This window comes from Staurois parvus, unplaced genomic scaffold (genome assembly GCF_062004578.1).
Source record: "Staurois parvus isolate SC_StPar_1 unplaced genomic scaffold, SC_StPar_1.0 ptg000402l, whole genome shotgun sequence".
Taxonomy (NCBI): Eukaryota; Metazoa; Chordata; class Amphibia; order Anura; family Ranidae; genus Staurois; species Staurois parvus.
The window spans coordinates 630214-651318 of NW_028318198.1; the positions used below are offsets into that span (position 1 = coordinate 630214).

At 43.2% G+C, this 21105-nt stretch overlaps 1 protein-coding gene across 3 annotated transcripts in view; it reads right to left on the reverse strand.

The window, feature by feature from the left end:
- Positions 1 to 20470, reverse strand: part of LRRC39 (leucine rich repeat containing 39) — a 70067-nt gene extending 49597 nt beyond the window's left edge. For all 3 annotated transcript variants that reach the window (XM_089686575.1, XM_089686574.1, XM_089686573.1), the window contains exons 1-3: positions 20218 to 20470; positions 4718 to 4881; positions 2133 to 2238 (exon numbers count right to left, since the gene is read on the reverse strand). In XM_089686575.1, the coding sequence (XP_089542701.1) occupies positions 2133 to 2238; positions 4718 to 4842 (231 nt within the window). In that variant the 5' untranslated portion in view covers positions 4843 to 4881; positions 20218 to 20470. The remainder of the gene's footprint in view (positions 1 to 2132; positions 2239 to 4717; positions 4882 to 20217) is intronic.
- Between the last annotated feature and the right edge of the window lie 635 nt (positions 20471 to 21105).

Here is a 21105-nt window from a genome sequence, read left to right on the forward strand (position 1 = left end):
TGCCTTATGGTCTTACCTGTATCCTGTGTTTTCTGTATTGAGATTACCTTGTTGCCGACCCTGCTTGACCCTGATTTGCTGATTGTCTCCTGTTCTGATCCCTGGCTTGCCTGACCATTCTCCTGTTTAATCCTGCACGTTCTGATCTCCTGTTACCGAACTCGGCTTGTGACCCATTTATCCTTCTGTCTACTGTTTTGGTACCGTTACTGTCTCCACCGTTACTGACCCGGCCTGCCCAACTCTGCTCTCGCTACCTCCTCACATCAGGCTTTCACCTGCTATACACCTCCGGTGGTGCTTCTACCACAGCTGGGTGAACCCAGGGGTCGCGACCTGGTCTCGGCCTGCTCCAAGTCCACCCCCACCATCAGGGGCCCTGGTGAACAAGCAGGTTGGGACTTAGATTCCGCGCCTTGGGGAATTCCGGTCTGTGGAACGCTAGAGGCTACCGCCGGCAGGGACATAACACTGTGTGTGACCTATGTTGGAGAGACTGGCCATCATGGTACCTTCCTCCATATTTGGTGGGAGTGCCCCAAGCTGCGTATCTCCTGGCAGGACATTAGAGCTCAAATTAAAAAGATCCTTGATATTGAGGTTCCTGATTCCCCTCTGCAATTCTTGCCCCATGTGCCCTCCATTCCTTTTAGCCACTACAGGAAGAGTGTTCTTCCACATCTCTTGAATGCAGAATGACGCTTGATCCCAGTATATTGGAAAAAGTCTAAGGTTCCTGTTCGAACCGTGTGGATCAAGCTGGTGAACACTGTGATGGAGGCGGAGGAATGGATGGCCACATGTAAGGACCAGCACAGCAAGTTTTATTCCATTTGGGTCACATGGATTCACTGTACTTCAGGAACCCAGGACACTTTGGGAACCCCGCAACTCCCCCTTCCAGGACCCTCCTGACATTAAAGGGCGGGGGTGCTGTGATCTCACAAGTCCACTCACCCCCGGAGCACCCACTCATAAACTTCCATATACTTCCATAAGCCCTATGATGTTTGTACCTCAGCTATTGAATGTCTATGTCTGAGTCAGACCTACGAGTTAGCTTTTCTTGCCGATTTTCCTACAGAGCAACTGAGAGTGTTTTTGTGTTGTCCTTACCATTTTTTTTTCCTCTCTCTTTTTATTATTGTTGTTTGATTTTTTTATTTTGTTTATGCTCTCTTGTTCATGGCTACTAGGCACATAGAGACATTTACTCCCGCCTGTGTTGCACTTAGCATCAGCTGTGACATATGATCACACTACTACCCAAACCTTTATGTATATTGTTACTATTCTGTTTCTATATATGAAAACCTTTGCTTGGAAAATAAAGACTACTTAAAAAAAATATACAGTTGTGCTCAAATGTTTGTATACCCTGGCAGAAATTTTGACATTGATAATGAAAATACTCTATATTGCGAAAAGTATTTGGATGCCTGCCTTTACACACACATAAACTTTAATGGTATCCCAGTCTTAGCCCATAGGGTTCAATATTGATTAGGCCCACCCTTTGCAGCTATAACAGCTTCACCTCTTCTGGGAAGGCTTTCCACAAGGTTTAGGAGTGTGTCTATGGGAATGTTTGACCATTCTTCCAGAAGCTCATTTGTGAGGTCAGGCACTGATGTTGGACGAGAAGGCTTGGCTTGCAGTCGTCGCTCTAATTCATCGCAAAGGTGTTCTACTGGGTTGAGGTCAGGTTGCAGGCGCCTCTTTAAAACCAAAAATGTTATGGAACTTTTTGCTCCATTAATGTCATATAGTACTAGAACCACATAATTTGGTCTTTTTGAAGAAGGTACCAAGACTTCCTATTTACTAGGAAGCATTCCATCCCAAAGGTCTCGATGGACATAGACAGAAATGTTCAACATACGTACTTGACTTTTGCTGACCATTTCCATAGTACCAAGCAAACCAACTAAACATTTAGTACGGATTGATGATGATAATAAACCAAGCTTTTTAATTTCACGTACCATTTGAGTACTGTACTATAAAGTAGTTTCCCCTATGTCTCTACCTTCCCTTTTTTTTCTTTTCACAAAAACTAGTTTTCAGAATTAACTTACAGACTTTTTCATGTGATCTTTACAGAACTAATTGTGCTTTTGAACCGGACGTACCTTCCATTCCTCCTTTTCAATCTTGAGTATCAGCCTTCCATCTTCATTGCAGATCTTCTCCTTCAGCCTTGATAATTGGATACGGCTCTCCCATACATTGGAGATTCTGGTGGAGAAGAGTAATAAACACATAAGAACGTGCTCTTCTTTCCCATTTAACTTTGTGTTGAACTTTGTCATAAGTCATTCGATCAGGAAAAAGGTGTAAGAGATGCATTGAACAGCAAGTGTATAGACTCCAGAGAGAGAGATATCATATTACCCCTGTACAAATCATTAGTAAAACCTCATCTGGAATATGCAGTTCAGTTTTGGGCACCAATTCACAAAAAAAACATTGGGGAACTGGAGAAAGTATAGAGAAGGGCAACCAACCTGATTAAAGGCATGGAGGAGCTCAGCTATGAGGAAAGATTAGAGGAACTGAATTTATTCTCTCTTGAGAAGAGGAGATTAAGGGGGGATATGATCAACATGTATAAATACATCAGTGGTTCATATAGTGAACTCGGTGTAGAGCTATTCACCCTGAGGTCATCACAGAGGACAAGGGGGCACTCTTTACGTCTGGAGGAAAAGAAATGTAATCTCCAAACATGGAAAGGTTTCTTCACAGTGAGAACTGTGAAAATGTGGAATAGACTCCCTTAAGAGTTGGTTCTGGCCAGCTCAGTGGATTGCTTTAAAAAAGGCCTGGATTCTTTATTTGATATACAGAATATAACTGGATACTAACATTTTATAGGTAAAGTTGATCCAGGGAATATCTGATTGCCTCTCGAGGGATCAGGAAGGAATTTTTTTTCCCAGCAGTAGCAAGTTGGATCATTCTTTGCTGGGATTTTTGCCTTCCTCTGGATCAACTGTGGGTATAGGATTATAACTTTTTTTTTTTTTAATGGTTGAACTGGATGGACTTTTGTCTTTTTTCAGTCAGACTAACTATGTAACTATGTAATAAACAGCAGTAACACTCGGAATATACTACTGTCTGTGGAGGGATGGCTATTGTACAGCACTATATTATTATTATTATTATACAGGATTTATATAGCGCCAACAGTTTGCTCAGCGCTTTACTAGATATAGCACTGATCATCAGCAAGCTGCTGCTTTATGTGAAAGTGCTTCATTCATGCTCTTAGATACTGCTCAGAGTGGCAATATTCCACCATCCACAGAACGTGTACTATTGTTTTCCTACAATGCAATACGTTCCATGAATGGAGGAGGATCGGATAAATGACAGGATCTCCATGCCCATTCATAAAATACGCTGTATTATGGAACTATAATCGTATGAGTTCTGTGAATGGTGCAGGGGACAGGAGGAAGCGGGTGAGCAGAGCAAGTCCTATATATTTGCACCACTGCTGTTAACGCCTGCAGCACTAGAAGAATACTGCTCTGAGCAGTATCTGGCGGCATAAAAGACATTTTTGTACAGGAAGCAGCACCTGCGGGACATGGGATTCACACCAATGCACACCAATAACCAATGTGTTTGGTGTTGTTTACCCCCCTGCCCCCCACCCCAAAATAAAAATACTTAACTTCAGCAGTAACTTTATTTATGCAGCTCTCATGCACATCACTGGATCAGGATTGAGCTCAGATAAATATTTGGGGGACTGTGTGGAAAGCTGTACACTGTAGGTTTTTTACCTTCATGCATAGAATGCATAAAGTTAAAAACCCTTCAGCCATTAGAACCACTTTAACTTGAACAACATTTTCCTCCTTTGCCCTTCCCCACTCCCTCTTTTATAAATTCTAAAACTCTTTATTCAATTTTTTACTGTTTTGTTGCTCTTTGTGCAGCAAGGCAGCATTTCCAGGTTTCTGGCCTAGTCCAGGTCCTGAGATTGCTATGTCACAGCTATCCTAGGAGACAGTGTGTTACTAAGCCGCATGTTTGCTGCACATGTGTACAAAATCCATGGGGCACTATAGTGTCCATCCACTAGAAGCTGGTGGCATTAATATGCACACACATGAATCTGCTGCACATGCACAGATGCGATGTGAATCTCTGCCAGCTCTCAAGTGCCTGAAAGAGACCAGAGGAGCATCTGTGCATGCGCTTTTAAAAAAAAATGGCAGTTGGGAACAGGGGTGGGAGCTTGTTTAGGAGCAGTTAAGTTTTACTTTAAAGTATGTAGACGTAAACCCAAACACAATGAAGCACTGTTGACTGAGGCACTCAGGGGAGCATGTTGGATCACTAGAGACCCAGACTAAGTTCTGTGTTGAGCAGCTGTCCATCTCTCTCGCTTCATCACAAGGTATTTTTACCCTTGCTGCATCAAACACTACAGTTAAAAAAAAAAGATGCCCAATTTTATTACTGTTTATGCAGCCTGAGTGCATTACAGTAATAATACACAAAGCTTGAGATGGGCTTTAAAGGAAGTACCATAGATACAGTAGTACTGACAGGATCAATAGGTAATTTTATTACATGTACAAAATGTTTAAACGGATATACTAGTTTAAGGACCAACATCTGCATACATACATGTTTGGGTTTATATACACTTTTAACTGGTCTAATCTGTGTTTGACAGTGAATTCTTGTCACTCACTCTCCCACGGCCTTCCTTCCTCTACGGTCTTTCTGGGCTTTCAGTTCTTCTTGGTGCTTTTGGATTCGGCCCTCCCATAAATCTCGGATACTAGAAATGGACCCTACACACACCACAGCGGCCATGTTGCTTCTTCATGCCCCAAATTGTGACTAGGAATGTTTCTGTGGACATAATATATATTTATTAGTATGCTATATCTTTAATGTTTTTACAATGTGGTAAAAAGTTATACCTAAACCAAGTTATTGCATAGAGTATATTATACTCCCCTGAGACTTCATAGAATCTATTCTGTCTAGGATCCTCTTTGCCCCTGTTGCCATTATCACCCGGGCTATTTACACATGTTCTGGACTTGCCCTTAGATTGCTGTTTTCTGGTCAGATGTGTTTGAACTTATTAACCTCAGTTGTCCATTCCCGTCTTTCTAGAATTGGGTTAGGTGTCTTTACCAAACAAAACTACTGATCTTATATCTTTTGTATTATGCCAAGAAAGACATTTCTTGTAAATGGACATCTGCTGTCCTCCCCGCTGTGTCGACCTGATTGATGCTGCTTTTCCATTATATAAACTGACATATCAATCATGGCTGTCCATGGAAATACGACAAGGTCTGGGCGCCCCTGGACATCACAAAAGGGAGCTCTACTGTGTGGGCCTTCTTGATTTTGAGTGTTTAAGGTGGTGCCTTTCCATGATCCCTCTTGCCTGCCTTGTTGCTCTTCCCCTCCTCCTCTCCCCCTTCCCTTCCCCCCCCGATATCCCCTTTTTCCCCTTATTTATTCCATATTTTTCCCCTCTTTCTACCCTGACTCCTTATACCCCCGCCCCATCCTTCTCCCCAAGTTCCATTTTTACTCTTCTCTTTTATCTCCCCCCCCTGAATTTTCCTTGGCTCTGGCAGTATTTTGATGGGTTAGACTTATGTCGACTCAAAGTCTTAGTGTAGTCAATAGCATACTAGTTTGTAAGCTGCTATGACATGTTGGACTGTACTGTTTTTTTCTTTTCTGAATCTATTTGTCCACATTGTATTGTACTTTACCATATCAATTATTTCCTGCTATACCATGTATTGTTTACTCCTTCAATAAAGCAATCCAGATAATGGCTTCTGCATTTAGAAAAGCTAAATATAGGAGTGCCAATGTGAATAAGATCTTTAATACAGGCGTACCTTGGTTTACAAATTTAATGCGTTCTGCGGGACTTTTCGTATTGTGAAAAATTTGTAAACCGAAACTCAGATTCCCATAGGAATGCATTGAAAACCAATTAATCTGTTCTGGAGGTCAGAAAAAAGTTAAAAAAAAGTCTTTTATCTGTTCAAAACTCTTTATAAAGTACACTTTAAAGGCATTAATACTGTACAGGGACATGATTAAAAATTAATTCATAAATGCATTGAAAACCAATTAATTCGTTCCAGAGGTCAGAACAAAAGTGAAAAAAGTCTTATATGTTCAAAACTCCTTATAAGGCGCACTTTAAAGGCATAAATACTGTACATGATTAAAAATTAATTCGTAAATGCATTGAAAACCAATTAATCTGTTCGTATTGCAAAAAAAAATTCCTAAACCGAGGCATTATTTTCAATGGATTTTCATTCGTAAACCGAAAATTACGTTAAATGAGGCATTCTTAAACCGAGGAATGCCTGTACTTGTTTTTTGTCTAAAGGTAGCAAAAAAAGCAGTTTTACTTACCTCATCCATTGCTTTAGCAGGCTTCCCCTAGCTGAACAACCAGTCCCCTGAAGCCTCTATGCTTTTCATCAGTCACAGATTTTCTGACATTGCCCTGTACAATGCAGGACCAGTAGTCCTTTCCTAGATTGTAAGCTCGAAAGAGCAGGGCTCTCGAACCCCTCGTGTAATGTATTGTTACTGTCTTGTCTCATGTTCTGTCCCCCTTACTACTGTACAGCGCTGAGCATACCCTTTGGCGCTATATAAATACTGTATAATAATAATAATAATTGTATGTGAGAACATTTAGACCCCATGCACAACCCGGAGTGACAGAGAGAAGAGGAGAGGGCTGGCTCTGAGGGGAAAAAAGGATACTGTATGTAAAACTGCTGTTTATGTTAGCTGATATGTGTAGCGTAATGGTTCCGTTCCAAGCTGGAGCTCAATAGTCACCTCACCGATATGAAGGGGGAGCGTTGTCCACAATAGTATCCAGTCTTGCAGGTGTAATGTAGCTCTAAGTACACGTGGAATCTAGTATGAAGATGGCCTCAGCCATCGCTCCAGCCACTCCCTCTGACAGATTTCGCCCCGCACACCCGTGCTTGGTCACAGAGGTGTCTCCTCTGTGACTAAGCCCCTGGTGGGTGTGGCAAAACACATCAGAGGGCATGGCTGGAGTGACTGCTGAGGCCATCTTCATACTAGATTCCACGTGTGGTTAGAGCAGTGTCCTTTTCTACATTACACATGCTGTTTATGTTATCCTTAGACCAAAACAAGCATTTAACACTTGTAGTGTGGGGGGAGCCCAACAGCAAGGGTAATGTTTGATTTTACTTGTAGTTCAGCTTAAAGATTTTGTAGGTGCGGTAGATGCCATGGAATGTCATATCAATGAAGATATACAGTTGTGTTCAAAATAATAGCAGTGTGTTGAAAAAAGTGAATAAAGCTCAAAATCCTTCTAATGGCTTTTATTTCCATACACACAAATGCATTGGGAACACTACACATTCTATTAGAAATCAAAACATGAAGCAAAATATATCAAATTTGTGTTGTTCCTCTAAAAAAATTGAAGAAAAGTGAATGTTAAACTGTTCAAAAAATAGCAGTGTTTGTATTCTTCTTTACAAACTCAAACATTCACTATATGCTGATGGCACCTGTGAACAGGTATTCCAGCCCAGGATGATTGGACTACATTCCACAGTTCTTCTCTATTTCTTGGTTTTGCCTCAGAAACTGCATTTTTGATGTCACCCTACAAGGTTTCTATTGGATTAAGATCCGGGGATTGGGCTGGCCACTCCATAACGTCAATCTTGTTGGTCTGGAACCAAGATGTTGCACATTTACTGGTGTGTTTGGGGTCGTTGTCTTGTTGGAACACCCATTTCAAGAGCATTTCCTCTTCAGCATAAGGCAGCATGACCTCTTCAAGTATTCTAATGTATTCAAACTGATCCATGATCCCTGGTATGCGATAAATAGGTCCAACACCGTAGTATGAGAAACATCCCCATATCATGATGCTTGTGCAACCATGCTTCACTGTCTTCACAGTGTACTGTGGCTTGAATTCAGTGTTTGGGGGTCGTCTGACAAACTGTCTCCGGCCACTAGACCCAAAAAGAACAATCTTACTTTCATCAGTCCACAAAATGTTGCGCCATTTCTCTTTAGGCCAGTCAATGTGCTCTTTGGCAAATTGTAACCTCTTCAGCACACGTCTTTTTTTCAACAGTGGGACTTTGCGGGGGCTTCTTGCAGATAGCTTGGCTTCACATAGGCGTCTTCTAATTGTAACAGTACTCACAGGCAGGGCTTTTTTTCTCAGAGGAAAGGTGGTGGAACTCCCCCACCCAAACCTGGCCACGCCCCCATCAAACCCTAGGACCACCCCTTTAGAGAACAGGAATGCAAGTAAAATTTGGGAGGGGCTATAAAAGTAAATGTATGGAATTAACACCGCCCCCCCCCCCACATTAGTAAGAATAGCGAGTAACACTGCCCCCCCCCACATTAGCAAGAAAAGCGAGAAAAATTGTATCGCCGCTCCTTACCTGATGCTGACGATCCGCGCTATGGTAGGATCGACGAGCAGAGGGCGTGATGACGTCAGCGCGCACCGCCGGGTGTACTAAGATACACCTTTCCTATGGGGGTGGCCGCGCGCCCCCGATGTTTACACGCTGGCGGTAGAGGGGGGGGGGTGAAGCGTGCATGTCCCCGCTCACCGGCTGTGAGCAGCGGCAGTGACAGGTGCCGGGCACGCGCAAGCATGACATAAACAAGCCGCGTCCGGCACCTGTCACTTTCGCTGCTCTGCATAGCTTGTCAGCTCTGCAGAGGCAGTCGGTGAGCGGGGACAAGAAGAAAAAGGTGGCGGAACGCAGTACCGCCGCGTTCCGGCAGAAAGAAAGCCCTGCTCACAGGTAACTTTAGACCTTCTTTGATCTTCCTGGAGCTGATTGTTGGCTGAGTCCTTGCCATTTTGGCTATTCTTCTATCCATTCGAATGGTAGTTTTTCGATTTCTTCCACGTCTTTCAGGTTTTGGTTGCCATTTTAAAGCATTTGCGGTCATTTTAGCTGAGCAGCCTATCATTTTCTGCACTTCTTTATATGTTTTCCCCTCTCCAATCAACTTTTTTATCAAGGTATGCTGTTCTTCTGAACAATGTGTGGAACGACCCATTTTCCTCAGAATTTCAGAGAGAAATGCACTGTAACCAGCATGTACAACATTTGCTGCCTTCCTTCCTTAAACAAGGGCAATAATTGCCACCTGTCTTTCAAAAAATAAATGACCTCACTAATAGAACTCCACACTGCTATTATTTTGAGCATGCCCCTTTCAATTAGTGATTCAATTACATAGAATCAGCAGCATGCATGTCATGACTGTTGGGTCTGTTGGATTTCTATTACTCTACTACACCTGCTAGTAAATTATTTGCCATGTAGAAATATAATTTCTACCAAAAACAGTGATTGATCAGGTTAGTGATGTCTGACTGCTATTATTTTGAACACAACTGTATGTACTGTATGGCTGTACACAGCAGTCCTAAGAGAAGAGAAGAGGAGATTAAGGGGGGATATGATCAACATGTATAAATACATTAGTGGTTCATATAGTGAACTCGGTGTAGAGTTATTCACCCTGAGGTCATCACAGAGGACAAGGGGGCACTCTACATCTGGAGGAAAAGAAATGTAATCTCTAAACACGGAAAGGTTTCTTCACAGTGAGAGCTGTGAAAATGTGGAATAGACTCCCTCAAGAGTTGGTTCTGGCCAGCTCAGTGGATTGCTTTAAAAAAGGCCTGGATTCTTTCTTAGATGAACAGAATATAACTGGATGCTAACATTTATAGGTAAAGTTGATCCAGGGAATATCCGATTGCCTCTTGGGGGATCAGGAAGGATTTTTATCCCTGCAGGAACAAATTGGATCATGCTTTGCTGGGTTTTTTTGCCTTCCTCTGGATCAATTATGGGTATAGGATTATAACTTTTTTTTTTCCAATGGTTGAACTGGATGGACTTTTGTCTTTTTTTCAGCTATATTAACTATGTAACTATTGTGACAGTATGAACGGCAAAGTGATGGATGGACGATATGTGTCACCTCGCATGAGGTCATACTGTGAGGTGTAAGGTGGAGTCCACTCCGGGTTTTTGGGGCCACAATGGCAGAGGTGGTTCCGGACCGGAGTTTGTACTCCACTGATGACCACCAACAGGTGATATAAAAAGGGCAGGGCTGGAGCAAGGAGTTGCTCGTGGCCTGGGACTCAGAGAGGTATTCTCAGAGAGCTGTGTGTGTACTATACCTACAAGAAAAGGTTTGCTTTTGTTTTTGGTGACCGGGAGAAGCCCTTCACCTCTGAGAGAGGAAACGTCTTCTGTTTAGTTAGTGCCTGGATGGCAAGGGTTTATTATGATGTTTTGTTTATTTTGATATTTTCTGCAAACCTTTTAAATAAAACTGACAACCAGTCAGATTTTGACGAAAGCCTGCTGTGTGGTCTACCTTTGTCCCAGGGAAGGAGATCCCCCACCTGAGCTAACCCCACATATGGTGGAGGATTTGGCGGGCAACTTCCTGAGCAAGTGGGAAGATGGAGGAAATAATAAGAGCCTTGCTGCAGGCCAATGCAGCACAATGGGAGACAAATCACCAGTTTGTGGAGGCCCAACAAGCAGACCGAGAGCTCCTTAAGCAGGTGGCCCAACACCTATTAGAATTAAAGAAGGAATCTGCAGATCCACTGCCAGGGGAGCAGAAAATGGCGCGGACCAGCTATATTTTGCAGAAAATGACACCCGCGGATGATGTGGAGGCCTACCTCACAACTTTTGAAAGGGTTGCTGTTCGAAAAGGATGGAAAAAGGAGCAATGGGCAGGACTGCTTGCACCATTTTTGACAGGTGGATCCCAAAAAGCCTATTATGACCTGGAACCAGGGGATGCCCAGGACTATGAGAAACTGAAGGCTGAGGTCCTTGCACGCCTGGGCGTCACCATTGCAGTCTGGGCTCAGCGGGTGCATCAGTGGCATTATAGGGCTGACAAACCACCCAGATCTCAGATGTTCGATTTGATACATCTCTCCAAAAAGTGGCTCCAGCCAGAGGTATTGTCAGGCCCTCAGATTGTGGAGCATGTGGTCATGGACCAATATTTACGTGCACTCCCTGCCACTTTGAGGAAGTGGGTCGGCCGTGGAGACCCTAAATATGCAAACGAGCTGGTGGACCTGGTGGAGAGATATGCAGCCGCTGAGGACTTTTTTCATTCACCTGGGCCGTACCCCAATGTCACTAGGGGTGGAAAACTATCCCGAAGATCCGGTAAGACTGTTCCATGGGCCAAAGGCTCAGAAAAAAACGATAAGACTATTGTGTCAGATAATGAGACTGTAGGCTTAGGACCTAGAGACTGGCCAAATAGGTCAGGAAGGTCCCCAAAGCCGTTTAGAGGTTTAGGTACTGAACATATCAAATGTTATCGGTGTCATGCGTTAGGCCATATTGCTGCAAACTGTCCTTTAAATGATGAACCTATGCAATGTGAAAATGCTTATGTAGGAAAACGCATGTCTCTTTTTGCACAGGTGGTATGTACTGCAGCATGTCAGAAATGCATGGAAAAGCAAATGTGTGTGATTGCCATTGATGAAAAGCCAGTAACTGCTCTGCTAGACTCGGGTAGTGTTGTGACCTTAGTTAAAAGTGATTTGGTAAACCCTGCAAGCTTACACCCTAGCACGATTGGGGTTATTTGTATTCATGGTGATACACGTAATTACCAGACTGCTCTGGTGGAGATTGATACTCCCTGGGGCCCTGTGACACATTCAGTGGGAGTGGTGCCCTTCCTGCTTCATGAAGCCATATTGGGGAGAGATTTTCCCCATTTCTGGAAGTTATGGGATAAGGAGGGGAGTCAGGAGGACCGAGCTCCCCCTGCTGGGGAAACACTGAAAACTCCTGAACTCACTCCTGACCCCTTTGATGGCAAGGTGGAAGGGGAAACTGTTGGTGTGTCCAAGGAAGGTTTAGACCTTTTCCCTTTCTCTGTAATGGCTGGGGAGCATAGGGAGTCGGATCCAACCCCAGACATTGAGGATACGGAACAAGAAATTATCTCGGGTTCTAGTGGGAGTGGACAGAATGTCGTGCCTGACCTGGAGGTCAGAAAGGAGGATTTCTGTACAGAACAGCTGAAAGATTCCACTCTTAATAGAGCCAGAGAAAATATTAAAATGGTTGATGGGGAACCAGTTGAAAATGATGTAGGGGTGTCTTTTCCCTACATGGCTCTCAAAAATAACTTGCTATACCAAGTGGTAAAGCAAGGGGAGGAGGTGGTAGAACAGTTAGTGGTCCCCAAACCCTTTCGCCGGATGGTACTGGATTTAGCCCATGGGCATATAATGGGGGGACACTTGGGTGTAGAGAAAACAAAGGAGAGGATAACCCAGAGATTCTTTTGGCCAGGCTTACATGGAGATGTCAAAGCGTATTGTGAGTCATGCCCGGAATGTCAATCTTCTGCGCCCTCACCCCATTTTTGCAGTCCGCTAGTACCTCTACCCATAATTGAAGTACCGTTTGAAAGAGTGGGCATGAATCTAGTAGGTCCAGTAGTAAAGTCTGCCCGGGGCCATCAGCACATACTGGTGATACTTGACTATGCTACCCGGTATCCAGAAGCCATTCCCTTGCATAATACCTCCGCTAAAACTATCGCCAAAGAGCTTGTCCGGGTGTTTAGTCATGTAGGTATTCCAAAGGAGATATTAACGGATCAGGGCACGCCATTTATGTCTAGAGTTATGAAAGAGTTATGCAAATTGTTCAAAATCTCCCATCTCCGTACCTCGGTCTACCACCCCCAAACTGATGGGCTTGTGGAAAGGTTTAACAAGACCCTTAAGAATATGTTAAAAAAGGTGGTGGACAAAGATGGGAGAAATTGGGATTTTTTGCTACCATATCTCATGTTTGCTATACGAGAAGTACCTCAGGCATCTACAGGATATTCACCTTTTCAATTACTGTATGGTAGACATCCCAGGGGATTGCTAGATGTTGCAAAAGAAACCTGGGAGACAGAGTCCACGCCCTATAGAATTGTCATCGAGCATATCTCACAGATGCAGGATAGAATCGCAGCTGTCATGCCACTTGTTCGGGAACACATGGAGCAAGCCCAGGAGGTCCAGAGAAGGGTTTATAACCGGGGTGCCAGGATCCGTACCTTCAACCCTGGGGATAGAGTGCTGGTGCTAGTCCCCACCGTGGAAAGTAAATTCCTCGCAAAGTGGCAAGGTCCCTTTGAAATTAGGGAGAAAGTGGGGGAAGTAAATTATAAAGTTTACCAGCCAGGAAAAAGGAAACCCGAACAAATCTATCATGTTAATCTCTTAAAACCTTGGAAAGACAAGGAAAGTTTGTTGGCAGTACCAAGCCCTCAAAAGGACGTGGTTCCTGTGGCCCCTCAGGTACCTATAACGGAAACCTTGTCAGTAGCCCAACAAAATGAGGTTAAGGAGTTTGTGAGGAAAAATGGAGATTTCTTCTCTCACATACCTGGACTGACGACGGTCATACAGCATGACATAGTTACCCAGCCAGGGGTCCGCGTAAATGTCAAGCCCTATAGAATACCCGAGGCCAGGCGGGAAGCGGTGGCAAAGGAAATAAAGGACATGTTAGAGTTGGGAGTGATTGAGGAATCTCACAGTGAGTGGTCGAGTCCCATAGTGTTGGTCCCAAAACCAGATGGAACAATTCGTTTCTGTAATGATTTCAGGAAACTGAACAGTGTGTCTAAGTTTGATGCGTACCCGATGCCTCGGGTGGATGAGCTCTTTGACAGGTTGGGAATGGCTCGGTACATAACCACCTTAGATTTGACGAAAGGCTATTGGCAGATTCCTTTAACGGAAGCTGCAAAAGAAAAGACGGCATTCTCTACCCCCGAGGGGTCCTTTCAGTATAAGCGGATGCCGTTTGGTTTACATGGTGCTCCGGCATCATTCCAACGAATGATGGATAAAACGCTAAGACCACATCGCCAATATGCAGCTGCCTATTTGGACGATGTCGTCATCCACAGTCCAGACTGGGAGTCTCATTTGTCCCGCTTGCAAGCAGTAGTAGATTCGCTGAGGGAAGCAGGTCTTACCGCCAACGCCAAAAAGTGTGCCATAGGCTTGGAGGAGGCCAAATATCTTGGCTACATCATTGGTCGAGGTCTCATTAGGCCTCAGATCAATAAAATCGAGGCAATTCAAAAGTGGCCCCAACCAGTAAATAAAAAGCAAGTCCGGGCATTTCTTGGGATCACAGGATACTACAGGCGGTTTATCCCCAATTTTGCACCATTGCAGCCCCACTGACAGATCTGACAAAAGGTAGGGGGTCGGTCATGATTAAGTGGAATTCTGAGGCAGAGACCGCATTTCAAAGGCTGAAACAAGCTCTCTGTGCCCAACCTGTGCTTGTGACTCCAGATTTCACAACAGAGTTTGTGGTACAGACTGATGCCTCTGACGTGGGTCTAGGTGCTGTGCTGTCCCAAATCAGAGATGGGGAGGAGCACCCTGTGGTCTTCCTAAGTAGAAAGCTCAACAAACATGAGAGAAACTATGCCATTGTGGAGAAGGAAGGTTTGGCCATCAAATGGGCCTTGGAGGCCCTGAAATATTACCTGTTAGGAAGACAGTTTAAGTTGGTTACTGATCATGCCCCGCTCAAATGGATGTGCGATAACCAGGAGAAAAATAGCCGAGTGACAAGGTGGTTTCTTGCTCTACAAGCATTCAGATTTACGGTGGAACACAGAGCGGGGAAACTGCAAAGCAATGTAGATGCCCTCTGCCGGGTCCATTGCCTGGTTGGGACAGTTGCTCAGCCGCAGGGGCTTGAGCAGAGGGGGGGGATATGTGACAGTATGAACGGCAAAGTGATGGATGGACGATATGTGTCACCTCGCATGAGGTCATACTGTGAGGTGTAAGGTGGAGTCCACTCCGAGTTTTCGGGGCCACAATGGCAGAGGTGGTTCCGGACCGGAGTTTGTACTCCACTGATGACCACCAACAGGTGATATAAAAAGGGCAGGGCTAGAGCAAGGAGTTGCTCGTGGCCTGGGACTCAGAGAGGTATTCTGAGAGAGCTGTGTGTGTACTATACCTACAAGAAAAGGTTTGCTTTTGTTTTTGGTGACCGGGAGAAGTCCTTCACCTCTGAGAGAGGAAACGTCTTCTGTTTAGTTAGTGCCTGGATGGCAAGGGTTTATTATGATGTTTTGTTTATTTTGATATTTTCTGCAAACCTTTTAAATAAAACTGACAACCAGTCAGATTTTGACAAAAGCCTGCTGTGCGGTCTACCTTTGTCCAGGGAAGGAGATCCCCCACCTGAGCTAACCCCACACTATATAAATGCAAGCGCATTTTGAGCATTCTTACTTTGCCACCATGGATACCTTAAAGCCCAACCCCACCCTAACCCTCCCACTGAGGCCCCATAAAAGTATTTTTGTTTGGTATACTTACCTTTTTTCAAAAGTGTCCAGGCTGATCATGTGATGCAAAAATTCCTCTTTGCCTCTGATACAGGGGGGTGTTCGTTGTTGAGAATGTTGACATTGTTCTCTGCAGCATCGTTTTGAGCCCGGAAGATGCTATGCTTCACAGCCATGGCAGAAATTATACCCCCATCGAACAAGACCCTTTCAAGTGAATAGAGCTGCAAGTGCCCCACAACCTAGCGCTTTGCTTTGAGATGCCCTAGTGCAGGGTTTAAACAGGCCGTATGCCTCCTTGCTACCTGTCAAATGTTCTCTGAAGAGCAATCCAAAGCTGACTGCTCTTCAGAGAGTAAAGCACATTTGAATGAGTCTTTAGGTTTTTTTGTTATATCTTAGAATTATTTTATCTTTTTCTTTATAGAATTTAATTTATTTTTATTTTTTAACTGCACTGTTAGGGGCCTTTGGTGAAATATTAGGTGTCTAAACAGACCACTGATGGTTCACAATTGAGACAGAGAAAAGAACTGAGGGCAGATATTCATAAGTCCCTTTCTTTGCAGCCTTAGATGCACTGAACAATGATTAAATGGGAAGTGCTCCTGTCCATTCACAAACTGAATGAATTACATATTTACCAGCCACCCAGCAGCAAGAGAGCAGAGGAGGGAAACCAGCTTTGTTGTGGGGAGGGGGGGGCACCCAGGGTCTGAACAGCAGGGGGATGGGGTGCAGATAGTGAAACTGATCCCCCTACAACACAGCTGGATGGAGAAAGAGGGAGAAAAGCCAGCAGTGCTACAGAAGGATCCACAAAAGTCACTAATAAGGCAGTACATTATTTATTTATAATATTTATAAATGAAACAGCGCAAAATAGACCTTCATACAAATTTAGTGAATCACAAAACATAAATGTCCAATAATCATTGGTGCATATCTCTGTCTTGAGAACGCCCTGTGGGAGGGGCGAAACGCGTTGACGCAATTTCCGGTCCACACATCCGACGTCTGGTGTCACTTCCGGTGAGTGGAGCGTACGCCAGGCGGTGCGTTCCAGCGGCCATTTTTTGAGGGATTTATACTGGTCTTCTGCTGTTCCTCTGCTCTTACTGGCTTTTATTGATGTGAGAATCCTGGATTTTGTGGTTGTTTGCTGCTTCTTAATATCAGGCTGGTGTTGGCCTAAATAAATGCGCCTTTTACAAGTTGGAAAAATGTGAGTGGCCTGGATTCTGTCTTCTGTTATAATATCTATAAGGCAATATTACACTATATAAGTTTTTTTCTCCAATACGGTGGAGTAAACAAGGATACCACGGTGAGGACCTGGGAGAAGATATACACCTGGTGGGGCAGGCTACTATTGATCTGATGCAAAGAGGGTTAGGATTTCCCAAAAATCCTAAAGGCTTTTCATTCACCAAAATCTGGTGAGTGTATTTGATGTTGGTGTGCACGGGTGATAGGTGGAAGTTTTCTAAAAGCATTTGGAATCCTCAGCTTTCATCACAAGTGGTTTTGGGGTGTCTTTCCTGAAGATTTTTTGACAGAGATATGCACCAATGATTATTGGACATTTTATGTTTTGTGATTCACTAAATTTGTATGAAGGTCTATTTTGTGCTGTTTCATTTATAAATATTATTTGTGTTTTCACATTTTCTGCACAGCAGCAATTTAGAAGAGGAATACACATATTTTGTATATGACACTTTTTTGTTGGCGCAGGAATATTATATTTTTTGAATAAGGCAGTACAGCCAGCTCTGCAGGTGCCCGGAGCCACCTTTTGAATCGATGGGGGTCGATACAGGAGGGCTAGCCGTATTGCCTTATCAGTGGTCCTGGAGACCACGGTGACACCCCACCCCCTCCACTGACCCGTACACTGCAGGACACTGGGCATCATTCAACCAAAAAGAAGACCAGTGTTGAATCATAGATTGATGAAGTAGCAGGACAGAAATTATTTCAATTTTTTTTTGTATTAGAATTTATGTGCTATTCATTCAATTATTTGGGCACGTTCATTGCTTCTTCTATTCTGAAGAAATTACTGTTTGCTTTGCCATATGACTTCTCAAACTGCACCTTACTATTAGGTAAAGCAGCAGTGTCTGAATCCCTTTTGAAGTGGAAGACACTTACAGCATCTCACCAAGAATGAAATGTCTATTGCCAAATCTATTGCTTGAAATTTGACTTGTATCTTAGTATAGACTTCTGGAAAAAAACAGTGAGCCAATCATCCAAGTTATTACTGTATATGCAGTGGCGTCCCTAGGGGGGTGCAGGGGGTGCGGGCTGCACAGGGTGACACCATCACAGGGGGTGCAGGAGCAGGATGCTAGCAGAGCTTTTGGGCTCTGTGAAGGTCCTGGCCAGTTATTGGGGTGATCCCGGATTCCCGACACAGTGACAGCTGCCCCCGGTGTAGTGGTAAAATGAGTATCCCAGACCCGTAAAGATATGTATCCCCTGAAGGAACTGCACATGTGCCACTTTCAGGCCAAAAAAGCTGATTTCCGATCTCCGACTTTAGCACAGAGCTGCCACAGTTAACCCCTTACAGGCTGCAAACCGCTGAAGCTAATTCTGTGGATCACTATGGGTTGCAAGATCAGTTAACCCTGTATAGTTTCAACCTATAGTCGGAGATCGGCTTCTGCAGTCTGAAACCGGCACATGCGCAGTTGCTTCAGAGGATACATATCTTCATGGGTCGGGATACTCATTTTACTGCTACACCAGTACCGCTCCTTCCTTTCTGGAGGGGTGACATACTGGAAGTATGTAAACACAGGACACACCCCATGCCACGCCCCCTTAAAGGAGATTTATACAAGAAAAAATGGTTAAATCCACAAGTGCTTTTTTTTACAATTCCTTTTTACTTGCTTTTGAAACTTATGAATGCAGCAATTTAGAAATTGGATGTAAAGTCCCCAAAGTCCTTTTCTTCTAAAGTACTGGTCAACAACGTACCCCCAATGTTGTACTCCCTCAAGGGATTCATTTTCCCTAGGTGCATTATTTTACATTTAGAAACATTGAACTGCAATTTCCACTTTTCTGACCAATCAAAAAAGGGAGTAGCTTTTATTGGATCTCAGCAACAGACGACATGTCCAACTGTTCAACAGAGTGTCATCTGTTTCCAGGCTCAGGGGTTCATCTTTAAAGGTGAATTGCTCAGCTTCATCACAAACCCAAAATGAAACTTCTGTCAGCAGCGATTTGCCATTTGCTTTATTCACTAAACCCTCTAAAAAAAATTAGTAAGAACATCCCATAATATTATTTCCCAATCTACCCAGCATGTCTGAGCATCAATATTTAAATACTCAGACGCCCAGTAAGCTATGCTATACATAGTCATTGTGTAGCATCTCACCCTAGAAGTCACATATACTCTATACAGGCTCCATGCACACTGGTAATGTTAGCTGTGTAAAGTCACATTAAAAACGTGAGTTATTGAGCTTTTTTTTAGCATTTTTTCATTAGCGTTTAGCGGCGTTTTCCGGCATCTGCATTTTTTTGTGGTTTTATTACCCCCTCCAAATTTGTTTGGTCAAAAAAAGTCCAAAAACGCTGGTTTGCGGCGTTTTTCAGCATTAGAGCATTTTTACAGCTCCTCTAGAAACCCACTAGTCCTGGGGTTTTTTTCCAAAAAACGTTGATTACAGTCTAAGTGAGCATGGACACATAGGATAACATACTGGGGAGTTTACTGGCTGTAGAAAAAGACGTCAAAAGCCAAAAACAGCAGCTGTAAAAACATCCAGTGTGCATGAGGACTTATATAATGATGATTATTAGGTTTGAACATTTCTGGTTTTAAGATAAAGAAACAACAAATGATATTATTTCTAACAAATTATATTATACACGATCAGCCATAACTTTATGACCACTGACAGTGTAAGCGAATAACGTTGATTATCTCGTTACAATGGCATCTGAAAGAGTTGATTATCTTGTTACAATGGCATCTGAAAGAGAGTAGTAGTCAGCAAGAAAACATGTTGTCCCTGAAGTTGATGTGTTGAAAAAAAAAAGCGCATCGCAGTTTGTTGTGTATGGGGCTGTGTAGCCGCACACCAGTCAGGGTGACCATTCTGTCCCGTGTCCCCAGCCAAAAGCACCTACAATGGGCGCATGAGCATCAGAACTGGAGCATGGAGTAATGGAAGAAGGTGGCCTGGTCTGATGAATCATGTTTTTTTCTTTAGCATCATGTGGATGGTCAGGTGCATCTGTGTCATTTACCCAGGTAAGAGATGACACCAGGAAGCACTATGGGAAGAAAGCAAGCCGGAGGAGGCAGTGTTTGATGCTTTGGGCAATGTTCTGCTGGGAAACTTAGGGTCTTGCCATTCATGTTGAAGTTACTTTGAATTATACCACCTACCTAAACATTGTCACTGACCACATACACCCCTTCATGGAAACAGATGGCAGTGGCAGAGTATGGATATTTGCTAGCATTTGCCTTTTAATGCATGTTGACATGATAAATAAAAAATACCTTACAATTAATCCATTGTAACCTGTTATACAACTGCCAAAAAAAAAAGAAAAATATCCAATAAAAAAATTAAAATAGAAAAACTAAATATGCACATCCTAATATGGCTGTTTGTATACTGTAAACATTTCACAATGGCTTACAGTTTAACTGCTAAAATGGGCATTAAAGTCATATACAAATACATTTATATGCACACTGTATCTTACCCAGACTGATCTCATCATTGCGTCTTCCTTACTGTAACACATTCATTTCCATGTAAGAACGTAAGGGTCAAGTATTTATATATGAAGAGTTAAAGCTTGCAGCAGTATTCCTGAAAGTATTCCAGTTATCCACTCAACATAGTAAAATAGAATGTGTACATTTTACATAAAAACATTTAAGTCGTATCACAGGGTCCTAAGAGTTCTATGGGAGACTGCTACAGACCTTGTGTTCAGCCTGTGGATGAAGGAATGTCACCCAACATCTGAATGTAACACGTGACCAGCTGAAAATAGCCGTCATAGCATGAGGCTAGATAGTGTGACAGGTGGGACGTCACTGGATTCTAGTTAATCAAAACCCACTGTGACTTCATATATCACCATATGCCAGTATTATCTGAGACTGAAGATTTATATGCAGCTGGATTTCTACTACCAGACAGGGGTTGCAGGACTCAAATGTGTTTCATAGCAGCAAATTATGTATATAATTTACTTCCGACAAGCATTTCAGGCTGTGTGGCCCTTCTTTAACCCCTTCATGCCTAAGGGTAAAACAAATCTAAATGCCTAAGCACAATTCTGCAACGTTGACATGTGATAGTAAACCGTACATATCATCACAACTACTTTGTACATCCAGGTGGATTATACCTTGTTTTTTTCAGGACAAATTGGGCTTTCATTTGGTGGTAAATGGTAATGGATAGCTCCTATTTTCTTTTTTTTATCAAAGGAAAACTGGCCCAAAATAGTAAAAAAAATAGTTTTTTTATTTAGCTGTGTTGAATCATAGATTGATGAAGTAGCAGGACAGAGATTATACTATTTCATTTTATTTGTATTAGAATTTATGTGCTATTCATTCAATTATTTGGGCAGATT